General features: G+C 52.6%; 1 protein-coding gene across 2 annotated transcripts; it reads right to left on the reverse strand.

Moving 5' to 3' along the window:
• Positions 1–742: 742 nt before the first annotated feature.
• Positions 743–23,564, reverse strand: Ip6k3 (inositol hexakisphosphate kinase 3). 2 transcript variants are annotated; one of them, XM_027388992.2, is made up of 6 exons: positions 23,433–23,564; positions 14,029–14,367; positions 7,660–7,858; positions 6,573–6,748; positions 4,697–4,872; positions 743–2,412 (listed from the first exon to the last, which is right to left on the reverse strand). In XM_027388992.2, exons 1-6 carry the CDS (start codon positions 23,509–23,511, stop codon positions 1,972–1,974), a joined length of 1,410 nt encoding a protein of 469 aa, XP_027244793.1. In that variant the 5' UTR covers positions 23,512–23,564; the 3' UTR covers positions 743–1,971. The 2 variants fall into 2 exon arrangements, with proteins under 2 accessions (XP_027244793.1, XP_027244795.1); XM_027388994.2 differs by lacking the exon at positions 23,433–23,564 and adding an exon at positions 22,545–22,692.
• Between the last annotated feature and the right edge of the window lie 660 nt (positions 23,565–24,224).

Here is a 24,224-nt window from a genome sequence, read left to right on the forward strand (position 1 = left end):
ATCCAATTTGTCATTGGCAAATACTTTGTTTCAGGATGGCTTCCATTTTCTTGCCAAGGGCATAGAGTATGCAAATTAATGACATCATTACCTCAGCTGAAACATAATTTGGAAAGCTGATCTGCTTTGAAATCCAGGTCCTTTCCTTTCCTTTCTTTTTTGAGGCTTACTCACTAGGTAGTCTTGGCTGGCCTGGAACTCACTCTGTAGACCAGGCTGGCTTTGACTTCATAGAGATCCACCTTCCTCCACCTTCAGAGTGCTGGGATTAAAGGCGCGAGCCACTGTATTGCACAACTAAGAGTTTTCTTGTCCACTGTTTCCCTTCCATTGGAATGAATTTTGGAAAGATCATGGTTATGGTTAGAGCCTGATGATGGTGCCTTAATTCTGTACTTGGAGGGGTTTCCAATTCAGCCCCCTTCTTTTCTGAGCCTGCTTATCAACACACTCAATTTTGTTTGTTTGTTTGTTTGTTTTTTTCCTGAATCAGGGAGTCATACAATCGAAGCTGCCTGAAGCTCAATCTGTAGCCAAAGGTGACCTTGAAGGCCTGATCTTGCCCCCATCTCCCAAGTGCTAGGATTACAGCATGCACCACCTGCCATGCAGTGCAGTCCTGGGGATGGAACTCAGGGCTTCTTGGAATCTAGGCTACTAACTTCAGCCCTCCTCTCCCCACCCGATGTGAATATTTTATCAGTCCCATTGCTACCAAATTTCCTGAGGGACCACGGGAAACTGGTGAGCTGTTCTTGCCATACGCTCCAGGTTCTCATAAATTGGAAGCACTGGACAGTTTGCTGACCAGAATAAACAAACAGAAAGGGTATTAAGGAGGACCAGTAATCACTGATGACCTCAGCAATTTTATTAACAAATTTATTTGCCTAATTGGGGAGCACAGCACAGCCCGGGGCTCCAGGGCATTGTAATAAGTTTCAATGCTGCAGAAGAAGGAATTCATTAGACCTGTTTGCTCTGGTTTCCTATTTAGCAGCATGCACCACTCTTGTAAACATTGCATTGCGTTTTCCCCGGTCTTCCAGGTTCTCTGCTTCCAACTCCCCTACCCACACCCAAAATAAATAAATAGAAATGGAGAATACAGTCGAATGCTATTGGCTCCTGCGTTGGTGCACACCTCCTCAAGTGGAGGCTGCATTTCCAGGTCAGGGTCATCTGGTCACAGTGTGGCAGACTTGCTAATTCCAACACGCCCCCAAAGTCTGTGGGGACAGCTCCCCCCACATGCCGAGGGGTATCAGGGTCTGCCTGGCCTATCCTTGTCCACTCATTCATTCTTATTCTTATTCTTATTCTTATTCTTATTCTTATTCTTATTCTTATTCTTATTCTTATTCTTATTCTGTGACTCTGGGCCTCACGGAACCCAGGTCCTCAAGCATGCAACGAACAGCCCTCCTCCTGAGCTATACCCCACCACACCCCAGCCAGCGCTCTTGTCTGTTTAGAGCCTGAGTACAAGGCAGGTGAGATGGACAAAAGAGTTCACTTACTCCTGTCCCACTCTCCAGAGGAGGTGGGAGGCATTGGCTATGTCTCTGGATCCACACAAGCAGGATATTCCTCAAGGTTCTTCCAGGAGACTTTTTTCTCTCTCTCCCTCATGGCTGTTGAGGACTGCAGCATGATAACAGAAAAGAGCTCTGGAAGGCAGGCCCCCTGCAGCACCGCAGCGCTGGCCTCTGACCCAGGCTACACCCTCCTGTGCACTCGACAATGGCGCCACTTTCACTGTCTGCTCCAAGAGGGCTTCACTGCCGAAGATGCCTGGTGGGGGGGTGGATACCTGCAGAGCAGATTTCTGTAGCAACTGTCAACGTCCCCTGTGCAGAGACGACTTTTGAAGGTAGATATGGTTATTACAGAGACAGCTACAGGGGGATCTAGGCTACTCTAGCTTGCGTCCCTTTGCAAAATCTATAGGCCAGAAAGTTCCCCAAACCTTCAGTCTCCCTCTTGGATGTCCTGCAGAATTCCGATGAGGTTTTCCAGGCCAAAAATATATCCAGGATCTGGTCCCTCGTGGGTGGTGTGCCCGTTCCAGGAACCCTTGTACGTCGTGTGAGCAAAGTCAATCATTCGGACATCGACTTTGGCAGGGTCACCGGAAGTGGTGCCTGGGGTGGTCTCCAGAGCGTTCTGAGGAGGCTCCTGCCCATCATAGATTATGAGGAGGGAGCTGGAGTAGAAGCGGTAAGAACTCTGGCTCCTGATGACCGCGAGCAGTGCCTGCAGCCTGCGAAGTATGGGCTCCAGGAGCTCGGTTCGTAGACGGGTTCCATCATGGAGGAACTGAGAAAGGGCTTGCCTGAACCCTTTCTCGGAGAGCTTTCTTCCATAGTACTTATCTTTGCAGAGAAAGCTCTTCTTATCGGTTTGATAAACCTTACATGGGGAAAGAGAGAGAGAAAATATGAAGCACTGTAAACAGTTTTCTTTTGTTTTGTTTTTAAAGCATGCCTTGGGGACTGGGGATGTGGCTCAGTTAATAGAGTTTGCCTGGCAAGATCAAATCGGCGTCCAAACTGTATAAACTGGGCCTGGTGGTGCAAGCCTGTAAAAGAATATGGAAGATGGAGGCAAGAGAATCAGGAGTTCAAGGTCATCCTCAGCATCATATTGAGCTCAAGGCCAGCCTGCTCTGCATGAGACCTTATCTCAAAACTAACCAAATTAAAACTGCCTGTGATACAGGGCGGTGCCACAGGTTCCCATGGTATGTGAAGTGACTTCCAGGCCAGGTGGGGAAGAGTGGGTGAGATGCACAGGAGATCATCTCCCAGCATGCTCCAGTGTGGCATTTTAAAGCATTCTCTTTGCAGGTCCGGTCTCCACCCAAGGCCCAAAGACCTGTCACCCGCAGAGGTGACCCTCAGCACACCACTCCGAGGTTTGGACCGCCTCTCCTGTGAATTTCCGATGTCAACTTCCAAGTCGTCGTGATTTAAATCTTGGCTTCTGGCCGTCTTCGATTCAGATATTAGCAAGCCAAAGCTGAAAAGCTGCAGCGTGGGCCTGAAATCGGGCCAGCGGACTGGAGAGCCAGTTTGATTAAGTTCTCCCTAACAAAGTTACTGAGTCTTTTTCCTCACGGATTTTGAGCATGCAGGGATGGCTCTTCCAAATAGCCCAGGGGAACCGCTCTTTGGTAAAGAAATGGGCAGGGTCAAGTTTGGATGGGCCCCGCAGGCCGCCAGTACGGTTGCTGGGAACCTGGGAAGTGGAGAGAGGTCCACAGACTGTCTCCCTGGGCAGTGAATGGTTCTTTTCTTCACAGTCTGAATTTCCTGCCCTTGCCACATCTTAGCCATCAGAAAGGAGCAGTCGGAAGAGAGATGCTGATGGGGACACCATGGTGGCCACACCCAGCCCATCAGACAGCTCAGGGGGCAACAGAGACTGAGTGACTCAAAGCCTGCAGCTACCACAGCCTGTGGGACTTGACATACATGGACAGGGCCGCCTGTGCCTGGCTAACTGTTTGAGGCCTGTCTTGCCTTCATGTTACATAATGTGTTTGTTTGCTTGTTTGTTTGTTTTTAATCAGAAAGCTATGATAGGTTGGGGGGCGGAGATCAGCTTCTAAATCAGCCTTCGTAAACACACGACAGGCATCACTCTGTAGATAAATCAGGTCACTTGCAGAAGGTTGGAGGTCCGCAGAGAGACTCTATTTACTCCACAAATCATCCCACTCTGTTCTCTGAGGACTGCCTTCCCAGGGACATCTGTGCAATGAATTTATGAACTCAACTTTCAGCTTCAAGGGGTGGCAGCTTCAATTAAGGAAAGCTATAACGTTTGCCATCAAAGCAGAGCCCGGTTTTGTATTGAGTAGACAGGCTGTCCGCCGTGGATTCCTGCCTGGCTCCCAGCAGCCCTGCCACACCTCCTAAGTACAGAGGGGTGGGACCCAGGCAGGAAGGGAACAAGCCACCCCCTGGGCCTGGGTTCAGTGGCTTCTGACCTCCCTACTTGGTTAACCCAACCAAGAAGCAGAAAGAAGCAGAAGGGCCAAATGTTGAGGAGAGAAAAGCTAATGAGAGTTCAAAAGAAGGGGCTGCAACCCCCCACCTGAAGGGGACAGGGCTCAGCTCTGTCACTCATGTGGGATCAGTAAGCCACTAGGGATATTTATTTTCTCAGCTGTTCTCCAACCCTTGACCCAACGTTGTCACTGAAAGTCCCTCCCAATTGCACAAAGTTTTAGCTGCCCCCAAATGGTGAGGCTGGGTTTGGGATTGTCCTCAATGGTACTCTAAAAAACCATTGTGTGGGTTGGGAATGCAAGGCTGTGGTAGAGTGCTTGACTCCTCTGGCAAGGCTCTAGGCTCCATCCCAGCACTACAACACAAAACAAAAATAACTTAAGGCCTGTAATCTTCACACACCATAGGCAGAGGCAGGAGGATCAGAGGTTCAAGGTCAGCCTTGGCTACATAAGGAGTATGAAGTCAAGCTGGGCTTTCTGAGATCCTGTCTTAAAACAAAACACCAACAACCATCACCCGGCATTTCGGTCCAGAAGGCCTCCTTGCTTGGAAAGTACCCTACGGCCTTCTCTGTTGCTCCCTTAAGGTAATGGGCTCTGCAGGGAGGGAGAGGCGCGGGTAGAGGCCTGCCAGGATGCCAGTCTCTCACCCTTGCAGCCAGCCTTGCACCCACCTACCTGCATGCCACAGATGCGCACGCCCAGGCAGGCGGAAGTGCTCTGCGCACATTTCCTCATGTGGCGGACCTTCTTCTCCTCGGACGCGTCGTCCCCATGCTGCCGGGTGCCCATCTTCAGATCCAAGATGCAGGGTTGCTTGTATTGGGACACCACGTTTTCCAAGAGCAAGAACCCTGCATGCACTAAGTCAAGGAAAGCTCTGGGGTCATCAGTCGGAGTACCTGAGGCTCCCCTCACCCCTCCTTCCTGTTCTAGCCTTACCTGTGGGCCTGGCTACTAAGAATGCAAGACACTCACTGGCAGTCTGCTTTAATAAGTCCATTTATTTAGGGGGAGTTTATGAGACCCTTTTCCCATTTTGCTCTGAGGTTGAAATTTAAATTCAGGCATGAAATTCCTGGCAGGCCATGCCCAATTTACATTTTATGGCAGAAAATCATAGGGCTGAGACCTCCAGTTTGCTGAACGGGCCAGCACCTTCTGGGACAAGGGGGTTGATGTTCGCCTCAGAGATAAGTTGCAGGAATATTAATTTCAGCAGAGTAATTATCCTTCAAAAGCTTCTTAGGGGCTAGGGCGGCAGATGTGTCATAGCAAATACTGGAAGAGCAGCAAGTACTGGTGGGGCGGGCGGGGGACCCCCTAAACTACATGGCAGTGTGGGGGGACCCCTAAACTACATGGAAGTGTGTGGGGGACCCCTAAACTACATGGCAGTGTGGGGGGACCCCTAAACTACATGGCAGTGTGGTGGGGAGGGACCCCCTAAACTACATGGCAGTGTGGGGGGACCCCTAAACTACATGGCAGTGTGGTGGGACCCCTAAACTACATGGCAGTGTGGGGGGAGGGACACCCTAAACTACATGGCAGTGTGGGGGGAGGGACCCCCTAAACTACATGGCAGTGTGGGGGGAGGGACCCCCTAAACTACATGGCAGTGTGGTGGGACCCCTAAACTACATGGCAGTGTGGGGGGAGGGACACCCTAAACTACATGGCAGTGTGGGGGGAGGGACCCCCTAAACTACATGGCAGTGTGGGGAGGGCAGGAAAAGCCTGCTGCTCTTGGGCTGCAGGTAGAAAGTGAAGTGCAGAAGAGAGGCTGGAATGGGGTTGGGACGCAGAGATGCAGAGATGTCTTCCTGTCCCTGCCTGCCTGGCGTCTTGCTCTCCGCGGCTCCCCAGCAGCCCTCCCCATCTCTCCTATACTGCTGAAGTGCCAGGGCCCAGCTTAGCCACTAGCTGAGTGCCCACTCTCTGAGTCCTCTTTTGAAGGGATCTGATTTCTTCTAGACCCTGGGCTTGTGGGTTCATACCCTCAAATTATCCGACATCTGTTTCCCCTCCCCACCCCACCTATCTCCTTGTGTGTGTTTGTGTGTGTGTGTTATGTGAGTGTGTATATGTGTGTGTGTGTATGTGTGTATTATATGAGTGTGTATTAGGTGAGTGTGTATATATGTGTGTGTGTGTGTGTGTGTGTATGTGATGTATGCATGCATGTGTATATGTGTATTGTGTGTGTATGTGTGTGTGAGTGTATGTGTATGTATGTATGCATGTGTGTATGTATGCATGTGTGTGTCTGTATTGTGTGTGTATGTATGTATGTCAGTGTGTGTATGTGTGTGTATGTATGCATGTGTGTATGTGTATGTGTATTATGTGTGCATGTGTGTATTATATGAGTGTGTATTATGTGAGTGTGTATATATGTGTGTGCATGTGTGTGTGCATTATGTGAGTGTGTGTGTGTGTGTGTGTGTGTGTGTGTGTGTGTGCTGTCTTTCCATCTGTTTCTGCCTCTCTGTTCTCCTCTGCTCACACCTGCCCCAGGGACTGTGTGTAGACGCAAGCGTGGTAAGGATACGGTGCCGTTTGTCCTCTGGGTACTCAGAGCACAGGCGGGTCAGGTGGGCTTGGTGACAGTGCAGGCCCCATGGGTTAAAGTCCCTTCTCTCCACCTGGCTCCCATCCGCACTTTCCGCCAGGGGGGGCGCCTGGGCACTGAGGTGGCAGTCGGAGCTCAGAAGCACCTTGGTTGTGCTGTGGTGAGAGAAGCAGTAGCTGGAGATGCCTGTGGCTCTCTGGCATGGCCTCTTGCAAAGGCCACCCAGATTGCTGCATAGGACTCTCTCACCAAGTTGCCAGAGACACCACAGGGTCCCGAGTGCCTCCTTGTCCAAACTGGGTACCCAACAGCGGATCACACCAGGCCCAGGTCCTCTTGGGGGCTTTGCTTAGGTGTGTCACCCTCAGAGAGCTAGAGCCAGTTAGGCCCACTCTTGGGATCAAGGTGATAAAGGAATGGGTGGTAACCCCATCTCAAGGCTGGGGGTCTGGATTAGTGTCCTCGACCCTCACAATGCTACAGAGTGTGCCCCCTCTGCACTTTGCTCCCACCCCCTGCTGTGATGAGACAGTCCTGCCTCTGAGCCAAGAGCTTAATTAGATCTATGGCTCCTGGGGAAGAGCGCATTGCCACTGTATCAGCTTCTCTTTTGTTTCCCACAAATGTTTTAAAGCCCCAGGGACCCTGGGAAAGGTCAGCTGACATTATCAGAGGCTCCCAAGATCTCTCTAAGGTCCTTAGGCCCCTGGGGGCCTCTTTTGTCTCCTGGGACTCACTCTCCTTGTCTCTTCCCCACGGTTGGCTAAAAGCTGACTTTCAAGAGAAATTAGGCACACTTCCTCTCCATAAACTATTTCAAGGTTTCCGGCTACACACTTTCCCCCAGAGACCTGAGCGGTCTCAGTGAAGCAGGTATTTAATTAAACAAGCTATGGACACAGGCCCTGCCTGTGTGTCAGCCCGTGAGCCATTCTCCCACCCCCAAGAAAGGACAGAAGAGACCACCCTCTCCCCCCATTTCTTTGCAACATTGGTTGTTCTTGACCAAGCCTTCTTTCCAGTTTTTCAGTGTGGTGCCTGATGTCACCTGCTCAGTGGTCCTCACCTTTCCTTGAGTGAGCATGCCAGCTGGGCCAGGGGACGGGGGCTGCTATTACTGCTGGCACTCTGCTGAAGTGTCTGCCAGATGGCCACCGCTCTGGAATCTGGGGATACCTGGAGAGGCTCCAAGTTCTCCTTCAGTGGGTTGGCAACCAGGCCAAGATGGCCTCTGCTGTCTCTCCGGAGGCACACTGTGACAGTACCTGCAGGACACGGGGACCAGGGGAGAGCATACGGGTCACGTGTCATGGGTCATAGCTGGTGAGATGAGTGGCCCTAGACAGCCTCCTTCTCTCCCTAGCTCCTCACTCAAGGAGGAGTCAAGACTAGGGTGGCTCTGCCTAAACCTGACCCTGGTCCTGTGTATGCCCCCAGCCCCGCTGGAGCTTGCAGACCTTGGTGACCTAGGATGTACTCTTCTTTATCTTACTTCTCACACTTTGCTACATTGTTGTAGAGTTGGATTCCTGCCTACACATTGTTCACACCTATCCAGTCATACCAGGGCCAACCCATCCATGGCCAACCTGGGATACTTCAGAGGTGGTCCTCCATGACGGAACCTCCCTGCCTCCCCACCTCCCCGCCTCCAGGGGACGCCAATTAACGGAAGCCCGGTCCATCTCCTTCCCATTCCTCTTTGCCTCTCACTCATCTTTTTCCCCTTATTTTCTTGAAGAAGCCAACCAGCTTCTTCCAGGAAGCCTTCCACAGGCAGCTGCTAGTCTTTTCCGGTGCCTTTCCCATGGGTGCCCAGCCCTCATCTCCGACTGTATACATCAGCGTGTGGAGATTTGGGGTACCTGTGGTTCCTAGAGAAAACTCTAGAGTCTTCAAGGTTCTCCCAACATGTGGCATTTTTTGCCACCACAGCTGGCAATCACGGCAGGAAAATCACTGGCTGTGTAGGCAAGGACCGCCCCAAAGCATAAATACCAAATGACCCGTTGGTGAGACCGGAAGCTATCTGTGCTGGGCTTTGACATTGCACGGTCACCTTGTAGAGTCCTTGTGATAATGGAGGAGCCTGGCCTCCCTCTGTGGGGCTTGGCATCCAGTGCCTTGCCCCGTGGTATCTGGCCTCACCCCGGTACCACGCCAGGGCTTAGCCTCCCGTTCTTTGTGAACGGCCATCAGGCGGTCCTGTCCTTCACTGTCCTCACCCACGTCTCAGCTTCTCCGCCTCTTGGTGCTGAGGAGCTGACCGTGGGCAGTGCCCTGATGGCCTTCTGCACTCTGCTTCCCAGCGGGGCCCTGGCAGGGGTGGAAGGGTAAGGGATGGAAGGTATGAGGGCACATACCTTCCCTCTGTGCCCCACCCTATGTATCTGTGGGTGGGTCAGGCGCCTCTGTGCTCCAATAGGGCCCCTTCTCTCTCCCTCCACCTGCATGCCTGAAGAGGCTAGTGCTAGTTTTCATTGTACCTCAAGCCTGCATGGATTTCTGCAAATAGTCCCTTGCAAAAACTCTCTCCAACACGGTTTGTTTCCTAGAGGCTGAGATGGAGAGGAGATAGGGTGTGTGTTTCTATGTGTTCTACATCCATTTTCTCCCAGGCCCCTTGGTTGCCTCCCTGGTATGAGTAACTCTTCAGCTGAGGGGGCAAGGGAGGCTGCTGGTCTTCTGCCTGTGCCCTCGCCCAGCCCCGGGACCCCATTCCCATTCAGCCTGTGGCTCTCCAGAGCCATCTATACTGGTCCAGTGGACTCCCTGGGCCTGGCCCATCATCTCAGATTCCTAGCGGCCTAATTCTGCTGCCTCGGAGGGACAGTCAGTTCTTGCAAACACTGCTTCTCCTCCACCTCTCCCAGGCTCCTATATCCTTAGGACGCCTCAGGAGCACTAGTGATGCCATTGATGTTTGCGTTTATCTGACATGGGTGCTCATCCTGAATCACACCTGTCATGCTCATCTGTCCTGTGCCTGAGAGTGGCCGGCTGGGGACATTTCCTCATCTCTTACTATATGTGGCTCAGGACTGGCACCGTTCACTTTTCACTTGTGATTTCTAAATTACGGCACATCCATAAGGCTGTTGGTGGTTCAGGAAGCCAAGGTTCTGAGCCAAGGTCATACAGCCAGCATGGGGTGGAGCCACCTACCAGGTGGATGCTGAAGAAGTAACATAACGCATTGCCCAGGACACCATGGAGCCATAGAGATACTCAGGCTGCGTTTACCTACGAAAGCATGAGGGACACTCCTTCTGTGTTCCCAGAAACACTGGCTCTGGCCAGTCTGTTCTGTGGGACCGGCAGGGGAGCACCCTCACCACAGAGGGCTGGGGCATGAGCTTTGCATTTCCAGCCCCAGGTCTTTGGCAGGAGGTTGCTGTGTTTGTTCTATGGAAGAAAACCTTCCAAATCTCAACATGAAGCCTCTATGACTAACAGAAAACGCTAGCTGCCTGTGCCTGTCCTGGAGGGAGTCTGTGCCCTTCTAGCTGCTTAGTGGGTCCAGGAAACCCTGCTAGCCAAGGGCAATGTCCTCTGGGGTCTCTTAAAGTTCATGCTCCCATCTGGCAGCCCCTGGCCTTTTCTACTTGAGGGCCTGTGGTGACATGCCTGCCAGAAAACACAGTTCTTGGCAGCTTGTGCCCAAGAGGCCTCCCTGGAGAGACAAGAAATGTGACCTTCCCCACGTCATTCTTGTCTGATCTGAGTGCCTGCATCAATGCCAGTGAGTGGAGGTGCAAATAACCCCAACTAATAAAACCCCAAAGCCATTCCCATTCCTCATGTTGTCAGGACCTTGCCACTGGCACAGTGTCCCTGCCGCTCAGTCTTTGCCTCCGATGGGCTGCTATCCACTGTCTCCTGGCCCCTGCACCCTCCCTCTCTCTTCTCTCGCCATCACGGCACTTTCCTGGAGCTGACCCCTTATGAACTGTGCAGGGGTGGTGGTGGGGGCCTGCCTGCCCTTGACCCAGGGGAACCCAGACTCTGGTGCCTGGGATATGCTCTACAGTTAGGAGCCACTGTGTCTATGGGGATTAGACCCCAGGAGGCCTGAGATCTGCAGCTGAGGCCCTACTGGGAGCCTCGGGGCCTGCCACAGCTCTTCCCATGCACCTCAGCCTGAGAGTCTGTCAGCTGGGCAGACAGGGTGCTTACAGCCATGACTGGCACGCCCACAGCATCTCAGCAATTTGGTTTGACCAAGCCGCTTCCCGAGCCTTGGCAGACATTGTGTTTATTTTTAAGTTTATGAGGACATTCACCGCCACCATCTGTAATACGAATCTGGCCAAACCCTCCACCAACTGAGCCCAAGCGCCTGTCCTCATACACCCAAGGCCCACAGGCCGACGGAGAGGCAAGGGACACAGCCCCAAGATGGCAATGCTGTGAACCCAGCTACGATCTACAGCGAGCTGCTGGTACACGGCAGTGCCTTTTAGAGTACCACACTAGCCAAAATTCTCCCTGATGCCATTGTGGGGGGCATAGGATGGGCTCCACAGCGTGTGGGAGCCACTTCACAAATGGCCCCTCCTCTCTGAGGAAGCTATTCCTATGTAGGAGCAGAAGGTTGTCTGTCCTTTACTGACATGATGATCTGAGAGAGACTGTCTCCTCCTTCCTGGGGATAGATGGCTGCTAATATCGATACTCAGCTACTCAGGTAGCTGAGAGGAGTGGGTAATGGGGCCAAGATCCCACTGTCTGGAGCTAGACATCAGGGCTTCAAATCCTGGCCCAGCCTCTCATGGCCTCGGGCAAGCCCGCTCTCCTCCTCTGTGTCTCTGAAGTTATGAAGGTATCTGCTTCTGAGAGTTATGAGGTTTATGTAAATAGGGGTGTGGAACCCTCTTGCAACAGCCCAGAGCAAGCATGACGGACTAGCTGCTACCACTTCTGCTATTGGTTAAAACCAGTCACCTCCATTACTGGTCACAGCTCTACTGCAGGTACCCAAGAATGGACTGAGTGTCCTCCTGGGTTCTGGGCCTTCTCTAGGGGCTCCTCACATTGCCAGAGAGTGAGTCAGTATTTCTGCTTAAGCAAAGCCTGGCATTGGATTGCCACCCAAACTTTCTCTGAGGCCAGCTGGTAATCATCCATTATCCCAGGAGGTCCTCTCTTCTAGCTAACCCCCACTGTGTTTAGAAACATTATCTGTAAGACACCCCAAAGGTTGCTGGGAGGTGGTGGCGCACGCCTTTAATCCCAGCACTCAGGAGGCAGAGGCAGGTGGATCTCTGTGAGTCTGAGGCCAGCCTGGTCTACAGATTAAGTGCTAGGGGAGACTCTAAAGCAATACAGAGAAACACTGTCTCAAAAAAAAAAAAAAAAAAAAAAAAAAAAAAAAAAAAAAAAAAAGACACCCAAAGGCAAGGCTGACCTAGACCCTGCTGCGTGGATCATTATTTAGTCCAACCTTTGGCTCAAGGTACAGGCAGCCCTCAGCACAGGGTAGCCTGACCTACAAGTTTCTGACTTCATGATGGTGTGAGTGAAATGTATCCAGGAGAAAACATCCTTTGATTGTTCCGTTTTGATATTTTCCTGGACTAGTGATACAAGACACAGGCCTCTCAGGATGCAGGGCAGAGGCTGTGGCTCTCAGTTGATTCTGGGACACCACATGCTAAGCTAGGGTGTGAGGTAGGTTCTACCTACTAAATGCATTCTTATTTATGATATTTTTAACTTACAATGGTTATTTGGGGTTGTAACCCTTTTCTAAGCAGGAAGCATCTTGTAATTGGAGTTAGAACCCCCAAATAGTAGAACCTCAAAGAGGCATTCCCAGAAAGCAGAGGTCTGGATAGGTGTCCTGAGAGTGCCCTGTCATCCCCACAGGAGCACAGGCCTATGTAGACAGGACAAAGAGTCATGGTGAGGTGGGGGTCTCCCAAAGACCTGAACAGCCTGCCCTTTGCCTGTGGCAGTCACTCATGGTCTTTCTCAGCTCCAGGGCTGTGTTGAGCAAGTGTGAAATGCCACTGGCAGGAGTCCACCTCATGCCAGAACCTGCTACCCTTTGCTATGTTGAGCTCAGTTACCGATAGACAGACATTAATTCCAGTGGGTTCTCTGACAAAATAAGCAGTGACCTGAAGCCACCGAGGCAGCATTGACCCGTGGCCTTGGGAGACTGGAGAAGGCCAGGGCAGGCAAGAGTGGGGGCCCCACCAGTAGCCCACTGTCCTCCTCTGTCTCCCAGGATGAGGGGGTGAGCCATCTCACCACAGAGACCCAATGTGAGCCGAGGCTCAGCAGGCACATCCGGGCCTGTGGTCTGGTCTCACCTAGCAGACCTTCCCATTTGGGTCCCTGATTGATGGGTTAGGATGCCTGGTCCTAACTGGGTGAGGACTGGGTTCTGCTTGGCTCCTGGGATGGAACCCAGGAGCGCTGATGAAGCCGGTGCTTGGAACACCAGCAGAGATTCATCTGCCTTCCCAGTTGTCCCGAGCACTGGAATGCAATGGGTTTCTTTATTTTCTGAGCCTTGAACTTGTTGCATAGCCAAGGTGACCTTGAACTTCTGGTCCTCCCGAGAAAAAGTACTACAGGCATGTGCCACCATGCTCCAGTTGGTACACTGGTGGGGATGGAGACCAGGCCTTCATGCATATAGGCAAGCCCTTTTCAGAAGACTGAGGAACGTCCCTAGCCCCCTCAGTAGGTTTCTGGTGGGCTTGTTTGAGTATCATAATTGCTGTCCTTGAAGACACTTTAGAAACAGAGCAGCAGTCCTTGGTGATGAAAAACTAATATTGTTTAGAGGGACATACCCTGTGGTAGGGGGTCACCTGGCAGCCAACTCTACAGGACCTCATTTACCAACCCTGAGTACTCCTACCCTTGGATTTAGGTAGGGGTATCAGACAAGAAAGCCAACAGGCATGACTCTTCTACCGAGCTCTTTCTTCCCACAGCCACCTGTGCGTGGCTCCAGGACACACTGCCAACGCCACAGTTTTCCCAGATGCACACACCAGAAGGCAGCCTGGCCTTTGCCCTGCCTGTATGGAGTGGGGATTCTGGACTCCAAACCAAGTCATGTCCCAGATTCCCCACGTCCTGTCTGGCCTGGGTCTCCAGAGGGAGACTGAGGAGACCTCACTTGTCTTATGTTTAGCCACAGCCACACCCACAAAGCTCCCAAAGAGCAGGGTAGAATACTCCATCAGGACCCAGGCGGACTGGGCATCCCTCGATGCCATTCCCAGTTCAGTGAAGGTGAGCGGCCTGACCTATCTCCAAAGCCATTAACACCCCTGATGTGGAGGCCTGGGGGAAATCAGAGACATACTAGCACGGGGACCCTGGCTGCTGGGAAGAGGGCTGTCACCATACAGCCCTTCCACCCCCTGACGGTGGCAGCAGCTGAGTGCACCTGAGCCTGGGCTCCACCACTCACCTTTGTACTGAGGGGTGAAGCATCTCATGGCCATTGGCAGGGACTCATAGAACTTCTGTTCTTGGGAGATGAGGGGCTTGCACACGGTGTGGGCATCGTACTGCAGCATACTCATGTGGCCACCCACCTGGTGCAGGAAGGGCTCCAGGGGCACACCTACCCCGTTGTTCCCCTTGTCGGTGCTGTGTAGCACCACCATGGCACCGCCAAGCCCTCCCGAGGAAGGCAAGACACAGAAGCTGCTGTTCCCACCAGGTGGGCTGTCCGTGGTCCCTGACCGCTGTCTGTTGCAGCCTTTACCACTGTCCCAGCTCAGGTGACTCCTGACCGCCCACTTATCTGGCAAAAAAAAAAAAAATGTAAAAAAGAAAATATAAATTATATGAAGAAGGGGTGTGCTGGGTGTGTCACCCATGGCCCCTAAAACAAGATGGCACATAGGCGCGTATCGCTTCTGAGATACTCTGTCACGAGAAAGTGGACATGGTCTGATGCCCTGAATCAAGACTGAGAGGGAGACCTTAAATAACCACCTTGCACCTTTTGAATTTAAATACTAAAACTATCAAGCAGCCCACACAAATACGAGTTTCCAGGCTCAGGGTCTAGCCCTGACTTCTGTCAAGTTGCATTTATTCTGGAAACATCCACCTCTGCCCAGGGAGAAGCAAGTAGAGCTGCTGGGTACCCAGTCCTGACGGGGTTGCTTTATTTCTATAGAGCAGAGCTAGGCTCTAGTGACTTGTGTTATTTTTTATGATTAACACATATGACGGCTGTGTGACCTTGGGCAGGTCACTGAAGCCTTCTGGGCCTCAGTTTCTCTGTGCAGTAGAAGAGGATGTAGAGTCGGGCACAGAATTAAGACAAGGACACAGAAGTTTCCCTGAGCCCAGCGCCACCATTTCCTTTGAGCTCGCTCCCTAAGGTGGGCTTGCCTCACCTGGACTCTGCAAAACCAGTCTCTAAAGTCATCCTGACTTTGTCTCGGAAGAGTGCCAAGGAGACAGGAAGGGGTGGCTCTTCTGTGGAGTGTTTGTCCTATCTGAGAGGACAGTCCCACAGCAGGGCTCTCACAAGTTATTAATATCTCTCCCTCTGCTGGACTCCTGGCCGCCATGCCACTGGGTAGTACTGGGCATCATTAACCCTCTAATTGACCTTCACTCCCTGGGCCCTGGGCACGGCTGGCTGGCTCCACACACGGCAGGGCCTATCACTTTGTTCGGGACCTAAGCTTAGGGACACTTGCCAACTTCCGGGCCTGCCAGCATGCCACGATATGGAAAGTCCAAGGCTGTCCTATTCTTATCCCCGCACAGGCTCCCCTTACCTGCCCATGTCCTCCAGGCCACAGTGTGCATCTGTTGGCGGGGGAAGGGACATAAGGCTCTGCCCAGCAACTGAGGATGCCGAGGTGGCCGATGAGGCATTGGGGGAGGGAAGGGCAAAGTCCTGAAGCAAGAGGCTGGGCCAGGAACCACAGAAGGCCCTTCCTGAATCTATCCTGAGGTGAAGAGAGACCACTGATGTGTGTGTATGTGTGAGTGTGTGTGTGGGGGTTGTGGGGCAGCTTTCAGGATCCTAGAGAAGGTGGGGGCATGTGTGGACAGATAAGGGGGCCCACAGAACACCTGGGCCAAGGTAGTACAGCCCCCCAAACTTCCATGTTAGCCTGTGGTGAGTCACCTGTCCCCAGACAGTGGCACTGGTGCTAACAAGAGGTACAGCTGTAAAGTTCATTCATAGCCACTGCTGGAAGGAGGCTGAGCGCCTGTCTCACACTTGTCTCCCTGCGGCCAGCCCACACTTGCCAGGCATGACACTCAGATGCCAGTTCAAGGCTGCCAACACACACTGCCTGGTTCCACGTTGCTTCTCATACACCACACACGTTACCTGCCCTTGCTGTACATCATGGAACATTCTGGATATTTTAGATGGACTGTTTAACTCCACAGCTAACCTACGAGGTAACTGGTGCTACCGGTTCACTTTCAATCAAGGAAACTGAGGCAGAGAGCGGTCAAGAGGCTTTCCTGTGTGAACCAGCTGCTATGAGAGGACCCGGGATTTTAACTGTGGTCTGTTAGCCTAGCCTGTGCTCACCAGCCCCCAGCCTGAATTGTCATCAGAGGTCCTTCATCAGTTTTAAAAGTGGGGAAATTGAGCCCAAAGAGGCTGGCACTTGGCCAGAATCACTTGTAAGACACAGGTGACTCAAACCTAGACAGTCCCTGTACTTCACTGGGTGAATGTCCTTGGGGGTTGTCGGACCACTCCTCCACCTTTGTAGGGGTGTGTGTCTGTCAATAGAGACTTTCCAGCCTCAGCCTGCTGTACCTTCCCTGTCCTCCCAGAGGAGAGATGCTCGGGTCTGACTACACCTTCTCTGGGAGTAGAGAGGTCCCTGCTCTCTGGGGCAGAGTCTGGGGTTGAGGGCAGTGATGCAGTCTGTTGGATAGCCAGCCTGTCTTTGAGAACACTGGACTTAATAGCCAGGTAAAGTGGGGGACTTTCTCTTGCAGGCCGTAGGATTGGTCAGGTAACCTCTCAAGGCATTTCTGTTCCTGGGCTGTGCAGTCTGCGGCTCTGAGGCAGTTGGGGAGAATGGCCGGAGAACGGGGTTAGCTGCAGAGGGGGTTCTGCCTCTCAGAGGTGGGACCTTGGATTCCTCTGAAGTCTGCAGCTTTTTCCGTTTGCTCCCTTTGTATGTGGCCTGCAACCCTATGGGTCTGAGGCAGATCCTCCCTCTCCTGAAGGCCCAGATCATTAGCTCTGGCTGCCTAGGCCTTACTTCTAGGCTCACAGGCCCTCTTCTTCCTGTGAGTCAGAAGCCTAGGGTCTGTCATAAACACTACCACCCACACACACTCCAGCTCGCTGAGGCTGAGCTGGTAATAAACAGGAGTTTGTTGTACTGCGCACTGCCATGGCCTTGTCAACGAGGCTCAGAGAACAGATTCCTCAGTGGAGTCTCCTCGTGGGTATCGGCACACTAGTGGCTGTCCAGATGACTGAGTCACCTGGGATGCTAGGAAGGCAAGTCAGGTGGTGCCTGAGGGGACACCCCGCTTCTGACACACCCTCAGGAGACCCATAGCTGCTTTAAAAGACAGTGTTTCTCTAGCCCACACCTCTTCCTGAAGCCCCACAGCTCTCATTCCTCACCCTCTTCTCCCAAGCTCTTGGTAGGATCAAAAGGCAATAATACAAGAGCAGGTAGGAGTTGTGGAGACACTCCCAGCAAGAAGGGGCTCAGCAAAGAGCTGCCCGTTGCCCCATAAGGCAGAAGGTGGCCCCAGCCCTGCTCCCTCCTGCCCTCTGGCCGGGTCATGTCCTGAATGAAGCAGCACTGGGCCTCACTCCAGCGGCCTCAGGGCTAACTTGGGCCTCTGGGGTGCGGCCTGCCGTGGGGCCGGTAGTGAGTGAGCCATGCGCTGGCCATATCAGGACAAGCCTGGGGAAGCTCAACGGCAGCCAGCCTGCCTCTGCTGGGCTGGGGGACACTCCTAGTTCTGGAAAGAGGGTTAGGACAACAGAGCTCTGTCAGCAGTGAGCATCCTAGGACTCTCTAAGACCCTCCCCACTAGGACAGCCCAGCATCATCTGGGTAGGGCCTGGGGAGCCTGGCCATTTCCCAAGCACGCATAAGCACTATAATTACCGATGCACGAATTCATTTCAAGGCGTTTATCGGATTCCTAGAGGTTTTTGCCATCATTTGTTTCCTCTATCAACAGACACTAACAGTCTAACGAGTGCTGCATGGTTACTAGCAGGGGGGAAATTATGCTGAAAAATGAGTCCTCTGGGCCGGAGGTGGGGGGTATAGCTCAGTAATGACAGAGCGAGAACGTTATATTCACAAGGACCTGGGTTCGAGTCCCAGCACCACAAGTAGACATTGCATTCTTTCATATGGAAACCTAAAACAAGAAGGCTGATCTGAAAGTATGAGAACCATGTTGGGACTGGGAACTGGGTGGGCGTGAGTTAGGTCCTCGGCACGTACACATTGAAACACCACAGTGGATCCTATTTTCTTGTATAGTTAATGTGAACTGCTAACAATGGGAGTCCTTATGGAAGGGCCACGGGGGGGTTCCGAACTGGGCTGAGAGACGTGTAAGTTGGGGTGCCCAAGAAGTGACCAGGAGCAGGGAAGAGGTTTGGCTCAGCCTTAGGGAGCTTGAAGAGGACCTGCTCAGGGAATACAAGTAAAAGGAGGCAGAGACAGGGCAGGAGAGGGTGACGGGGGGGGGGGGGGGAGGGGAGCTGGGCCTGGCTTATGGCTGCCCTGAGTGCTCCACGGAAGGGGCTGAAGAAGGGAGTCCAGCCTTGCCTGCTGGGGTGTGGGGGGGCTGTAATCCCAGCCCCAGGGAAGCAGAGATAGGGGGTTCCTGGGGTGTTCTGGCCAGACTAGCCAAACCAGAGAGCTGCAGGCTCAGTGCAAGATCTCATCTCAAGAAAAAAAACATAGGGTGGCTGTCAGGCATGGTGACCTTTAATCCCAGCACTTGGGAGGCAGAGGCAGGTGGATCTCTGTGAGTTCAATGCCAGCCTGGTCTACAGAGCGAGTGCCAGGACAGCCAGGGCAATAGACAGACGCTGTCTCAAAATGAAGAATCAGGGGCTGTAAAGACGGCTCAGTGGTTAAGAGCACTTGCTGCTCTTGAGGAGGACCTGGGTTCCTAGCACCTACATGGCGGCCACCACCATCTGTAACTCTAGTTCTGGGGACCCGGTAACCCTAACTGAACTGGCACACACGTGATGCACACACATAGGAGGCAAAGCCTTTGTACTCACAATTTAAAAAAATAAAGTGGAGAGGTGATTAAGACACCTGACATCAGGCCCTGGCTTCCATGTGTGCACATGCACACATATACATACACATACACACACACACACACACACACACACACACACACACACACACACCCCTCATGGCCTCAGTTCAGCCTGGGAAGGGGACAGTCACACTCAGATTACAGAGGTACTGAATCCTTCATAGAGAAATCTGAAAAATCTCAGGTGTGGGGGAAGGGCCTTCTGTGTGTGAAGGACATTATTAAGAAAGAGACTGCAGTTGGGCCCAGCAGGCCACACAATTCAAAAGCCGAGTGGTTTATGGTCTGTTCTCTGTCTCCAAAGCTCTAACATACATTTCACAGGCTTCTCCGAGCCAGCGTTTCGGGACAAGTACCATTCAATGCCCTTGCGATGCCTGCGGGAACATCTTTTTAATCTATTAGAGAGGAGAGGACCCGAAACCCATTTAAAACCGCTTAGGTGGTAATGGGCAGGGGAGTTTCAGAGTTCCCCGCGAGGCTGAGGGCCGTGCATTATCTGGTCCCATCCAGACCAGGAAGGCCAAGGCTTATGTTTCCAGAAGGGAAATTAATGGCGTTTGCAAATCTATTCTAAAACAACTCAGGTGCCCTAGGCCTGTGCGCTCGCTCGCCCTGCCTGGCTCCCTGGCTGGGTGGGATCAATAGAGTGAGCTCTGGAGGCTGCATACATCACCTTCCAGGCTGCGGCTGAAATGTATCTTTAGAGAGCATCTACTTCCCAGGAAGGCAGGATTTCCAGGCTCTGGGGCCACACTCCATTTCCCTCAGCCCCGGAAACCTGTTTCCACACCAGTTTTATCCTTTGAGAGGGGTTTCCCCCTGCTTTTCCTCTTAACATTTAAAATCTCCCAACATTCCTCCAGCTTGAGGACCAAATACAATTTTAATGCCATGATTATTAGTTCAGAAGCCCTTCAGCCACTGACAAATGTACTCAGTGGATCCTGCAATGTTCTGAGCTTGCCGCTGAGGCAGGAGAAACATGGGGAAGGCTGACTGCAGGAGCCAGGCACCCTGTCCCTGACCAGCTCCCCTCCCAGCAGGCTTCAGGCCTCAGTGCATTTAAGTTGCCCCAGGACCTTGGGCGCGGTTAACTAAGACCCCAGGCATGTCTTCAGGCCCCTTTCCCTTCCCAAGGCCTGGTGCCTTTCTCTACATAACAGGATTGGTTTCTGGGCTTGGGCAAGAGGTCTGTGTGCTGGACACATGGGTTTGCCCATGGCTAGCGTGGCCTTGTATGGTGGTGACAGGCACAGATTGCATTCTTCTGGTGTTTATTTGGGTTGGCTTTTGTCTTTGAGGCAGGGTGTCTGGCCCAGGCCAGCTTCGAGTTCATTCCCCGCCCCCCAGCTTCATTTCATTTTCATGCTTCTGAGTCAATGTTCGATGCCCTTGCGATGCCTGAGGGAGCATCTTTTTAATCCATTAGAGAGGAGAGGACCCCAAACCCACTTAAAACCCCTTAGGTGGTAATGGGCAGGGGAGTTTCAGAGTGCTGGGATTGCAGGGGTGTGAGACTATGCCTAATTTATGCCGTGCTAGGGACTGGCCCCAGGCTTTGTGAATACCAGACAAGCACACTGTCAATCAAGCTACATTTCCCAGTCTCTGGCAACAGTTGTAAAGGTCAGAGCACAAGAATTAGGCAGAGTGTGTGTGCATGTATGCATGTGTGCGTGTGAAAGTGTGTGTGTGAGAGAGAGAGAATAAGTGTGTGTATGTGTGTGTATGTGTAAGTGTGTGCATGTGTGTGTATGAGAGAGAGTGAATGAGTGTGTGTGCATGTGTGTATGAGAGTGAATGAGTGTGTGTATGTGTAAGTGTGTGCTTGTGTGTTATGAGAGTGAATGAGTGTGTGTATGTACGTGTGTATGAGAGTGAATGAGTGTGTGTATGTGTGTGTGCATGTGTGTATGTGTGTATGAGCGTGAATGAGTGTGTGTATGTGTGTGCATGTGTATAAGAGAATAAGTGTGTTTGTGTGTATGTGTGTGCTTGTGTGTGTATGAGTGAATGTGTGTGAGTGTGCGCGTGTGTATGAGCGTGAATGAGTGTGTGAGTGTGCACATGTGTATGAGCATGAATGTGTGTGTGTGTGTGCACACGCGTGTGTTTGCATGCATGTGCTGCATACGTGGTGTCGTTGTTGTCCTTCCCACCAGAGTCCTGCCCTGTCTGCATTCATCTCTGGAATGAACCTTAGAGAGACTTGCAAGCACACCCTCTTCCCAGCAGAGGGCAGCAGCACACATACCAATGCCAGGAATGCCCAGAAAGGGATTAACGGCGTCTGCAAATTAAAGCCAGTACCCCCTCACCAGTAGGCGTATTCGTGGGACACCCTGCGTTTGTCTGGATCTGTCCCCAAGTGCATAGCCTGTAGCTGAAGTTCTCCTGCCCCAACAGGAATCTCTCTAAACAGCTCTGAAGTCATCAAGCCTGGGTTCTGTCTCCTCTTAAGGCCTCTGCTGCTACTACACCAGGGCCAGGGGCCAACAGAGGCTGAGAAATGGCTGTGCACAATGCAGGCAGACACAACACCTGTGCCGTCCCATCCCTCACACTGCCAACTCCCCCACCAGCTTGCAGGTTTCCTTCCCTAACAACCAATGTTCATAAAGTTTATTGCTGTTCCCGGCAGCTGCTAGTGAACAAGACAGCCGCCATAAGAATTTCTTCCTGGGAAGGATTTATTCAAGTGCCCTGCTCAGAGCAGGAGGGGCTGCTGCTGGCCCCAGAATGCAGCCAAGAAGAGGACAGAGGGTACAGGGCAGAGGAGGGTTTTCCCAGGCTCCTGATAGGGCACAGTGGGACTTGGAAGCAAGGAACCCACACAGGAGGGACTCTTGCCTCAGACTCCCTGTCTGTACCAAGGATGGTCTGTCCCAGCCATGTCCTTCCTGTCCCATGGGCCAACAGTACCTTCAATAGAGCTGTGTCTGTGTGAGAGAGAGGGGGGGTGGCTGTGTGTGTGTGTGTGTGTGTGTGTGTGTGTGTGAGAGAGAGAGAGAGAGAGAGAGAGAGAGAGAGAGAGAGAGAGAGAGAGAGGGAGGGACAGAGGGAGGGGGTGGCTCTGTGTGTGTGAGTGTGTCTGTGAGAGTATGTGTGTACAAGTGTGTAAGTTAGAGGGTGCAGGGCATCTGAAGATGGAGATGAATCCTACGGGAATGACCAGCTCTTGGTCTAACAAAGCTTTAATCAGGTGAGCAGCCTGATGCAGGTGCATGCCAGTGGAGTCCTGTCAGGGCCTAGTTAGGTGTGCTGTGAGGGAAGGAGTCTGGCTGCACATAAATGACTTCAGATTCCTCTATTGTTAACTGTTGTTTGTGAGTAAGTGTGGCAAGACTCAGAACAAGCATGCAGAGCCAGGTGTGGGCTACGCAAGTGTGTCTGGTGGCAGCCTCTGTGTTTTCCCATAGGGTCTTTCATGAGGAAAAATTATGAAGCTGGCAGCTTAAAAAATATAACTAAGCTAGGTGTGGTGGTGCACACCTGTGGTCCCAGAGCTTGGGGAGTGGAGGCAGGAGCGTCTGGAACTCAAGGCTGGACTTGGCTACCTGGCAAGTTCGAAGCCAGCCTAGGTTACCTGAGACCCTATTTCGAAGGGGTGAGTCTGGGGCCCCCTCCCATAACACCATGTATGGTTCTGAGACTCACGTTCAGGTCTTGCAGTCCCTGAAGAGCCCACAGGAACTATGGAGATGGGGTCCCCAAGATTCCACCACTGTCTAGGGCAGCAGAGATCTCCAATCTTGGCGGGATGTGGCTCTTTCTCCCAAGTGCATCTCTCCGTGGTGACTTACCATCACCGCCCACCCTCTCCTGGACGTCCCTGCCCCCAGGCCCTAAGACACTGCCCACAGACACTGATGTCACCCAACCCCATGGCCCCACCCAGGAAGAAGGGTGGGGCAGGTGGGACAGGACATGCTGATCCCTGGATCAAAAGTGTGAGGGACTTTCCCTGGATGTCTGTCTCTAGAAAGGTTTAACCTAGTGTGGAGGAAAGTGTCTGGCCCCAGCCCTGGCTTGCCCATGTGTGGGTCAGGGGGGCCACACTGCAGACCTGGCTTGCCCATGTGTGGGTCAGGAGGGCCACACTAGAGCACCCAGAAAGAGGGAGACAGGAAGAGATGGAAGAGGGACATTGCCCACGTTTCTAATGGCTGCCTGTCCCAACCCTTGCCCACTGCAGCACACACACACACACACACACACACACACACACACACACACACACACACACACACGCACATGCAAACACTCACACACATGCACACACACACACACTAACAAACATACGGGCACACACACACTCACACACACTCACCCCTCACACACGCATGCATGCACATGGACACACGCATTCCAAGCCACCAGTGCCCCCAACAGGCCTATACCCCATGGCGACCCCTGCCAGCCTGTAGGAAGGCCACCTATAATGGGAACAGGCCTGTGGCCTTGATGCCTTCTGTCCCTCACCCTGGCACCTTCAAGGGCTCAGCAAGGTGGTTCTTCCCCACCCTTCATCGAGGTAACACTCACCAGAGCCTCCTTCTGGGGGTGTCAGGGCACACGTAGTAGGGACACTTGCCTCTCTGTGTCCCCCTCTGTCTACAAGCATGAGGCAAAGGCCTGGCCCAGCTCGGTACTCTGCACTGGAGCCTGGGTGGAGCTTTCTGCCCAGGAGAACTAGGCTGCCAGTGGCCTGGGTAGGGAGGCCACCTGATCCCCTGGGGCTGGTATGCCCAGCTGTCAGCTGGGCGTCCGCAGCTCTGGAGCAGGGCCAGGGGTCTGGGAGGGAGGAAAAGGAGAGGAGAGAGGAAATAGGGGGAGGACTAGGAAGAAGAGGGAGCTTTGGGAAGGAGGAGGTAGGGGAGAGAATTTAGCTCAGCTATCTCGAAGGGTGACTGGCTCTGAGCACCAGGTGCTGATCACTACAAGGCCCCTGGGTATTTGCTTGTTTAAAAAACACTCAAGAACCAGGTGGTGGTGCACACCTTCAATCCCAGCACTCGGGAGGCAGAGGCAGGAGGGTCTTTGTGATTCTGAGTCCAGCCTGCTCTACAGAGCTACACAGAGAAACCCTGTCTTGAAAAACAAAGCATTTGAATACACCCCCCACTCCATGACATGCCTGTGGAGGTCAGAGGTCAGAGTGCACAGGCATTAGTCCTCTCCACATACAGGGTCCAGGCCAGGCAGCAAGTCCCCTTTCCCACCAGTCATCTCTTTCTTTCTTTCTTTACTTATTTGATGCTGGGGTAGAGGACAGGGTCTCATATCCAGTATGCTTGCAGACCTACTGAGCCCACCCCCAGCCTTTCTTGCTTCTCT

This window comes from Cricetulus griseus, assembly GCF_003668045.3.
Source record: "Cricetulus griseus strain 17A/GY chromosome 1 unlocalized genomic scaffold, alternate assembly CriGri-PICRH-1.0 chr1_0, whole genome shotgun sequence".
In the NCBI taxonomy this organism is placed as follows: Eukaryota; Metazoa; Chordata; class Mammalia; order Rodentia; family Cricetidae; genus Cricetulus; species Cricetulus griseus.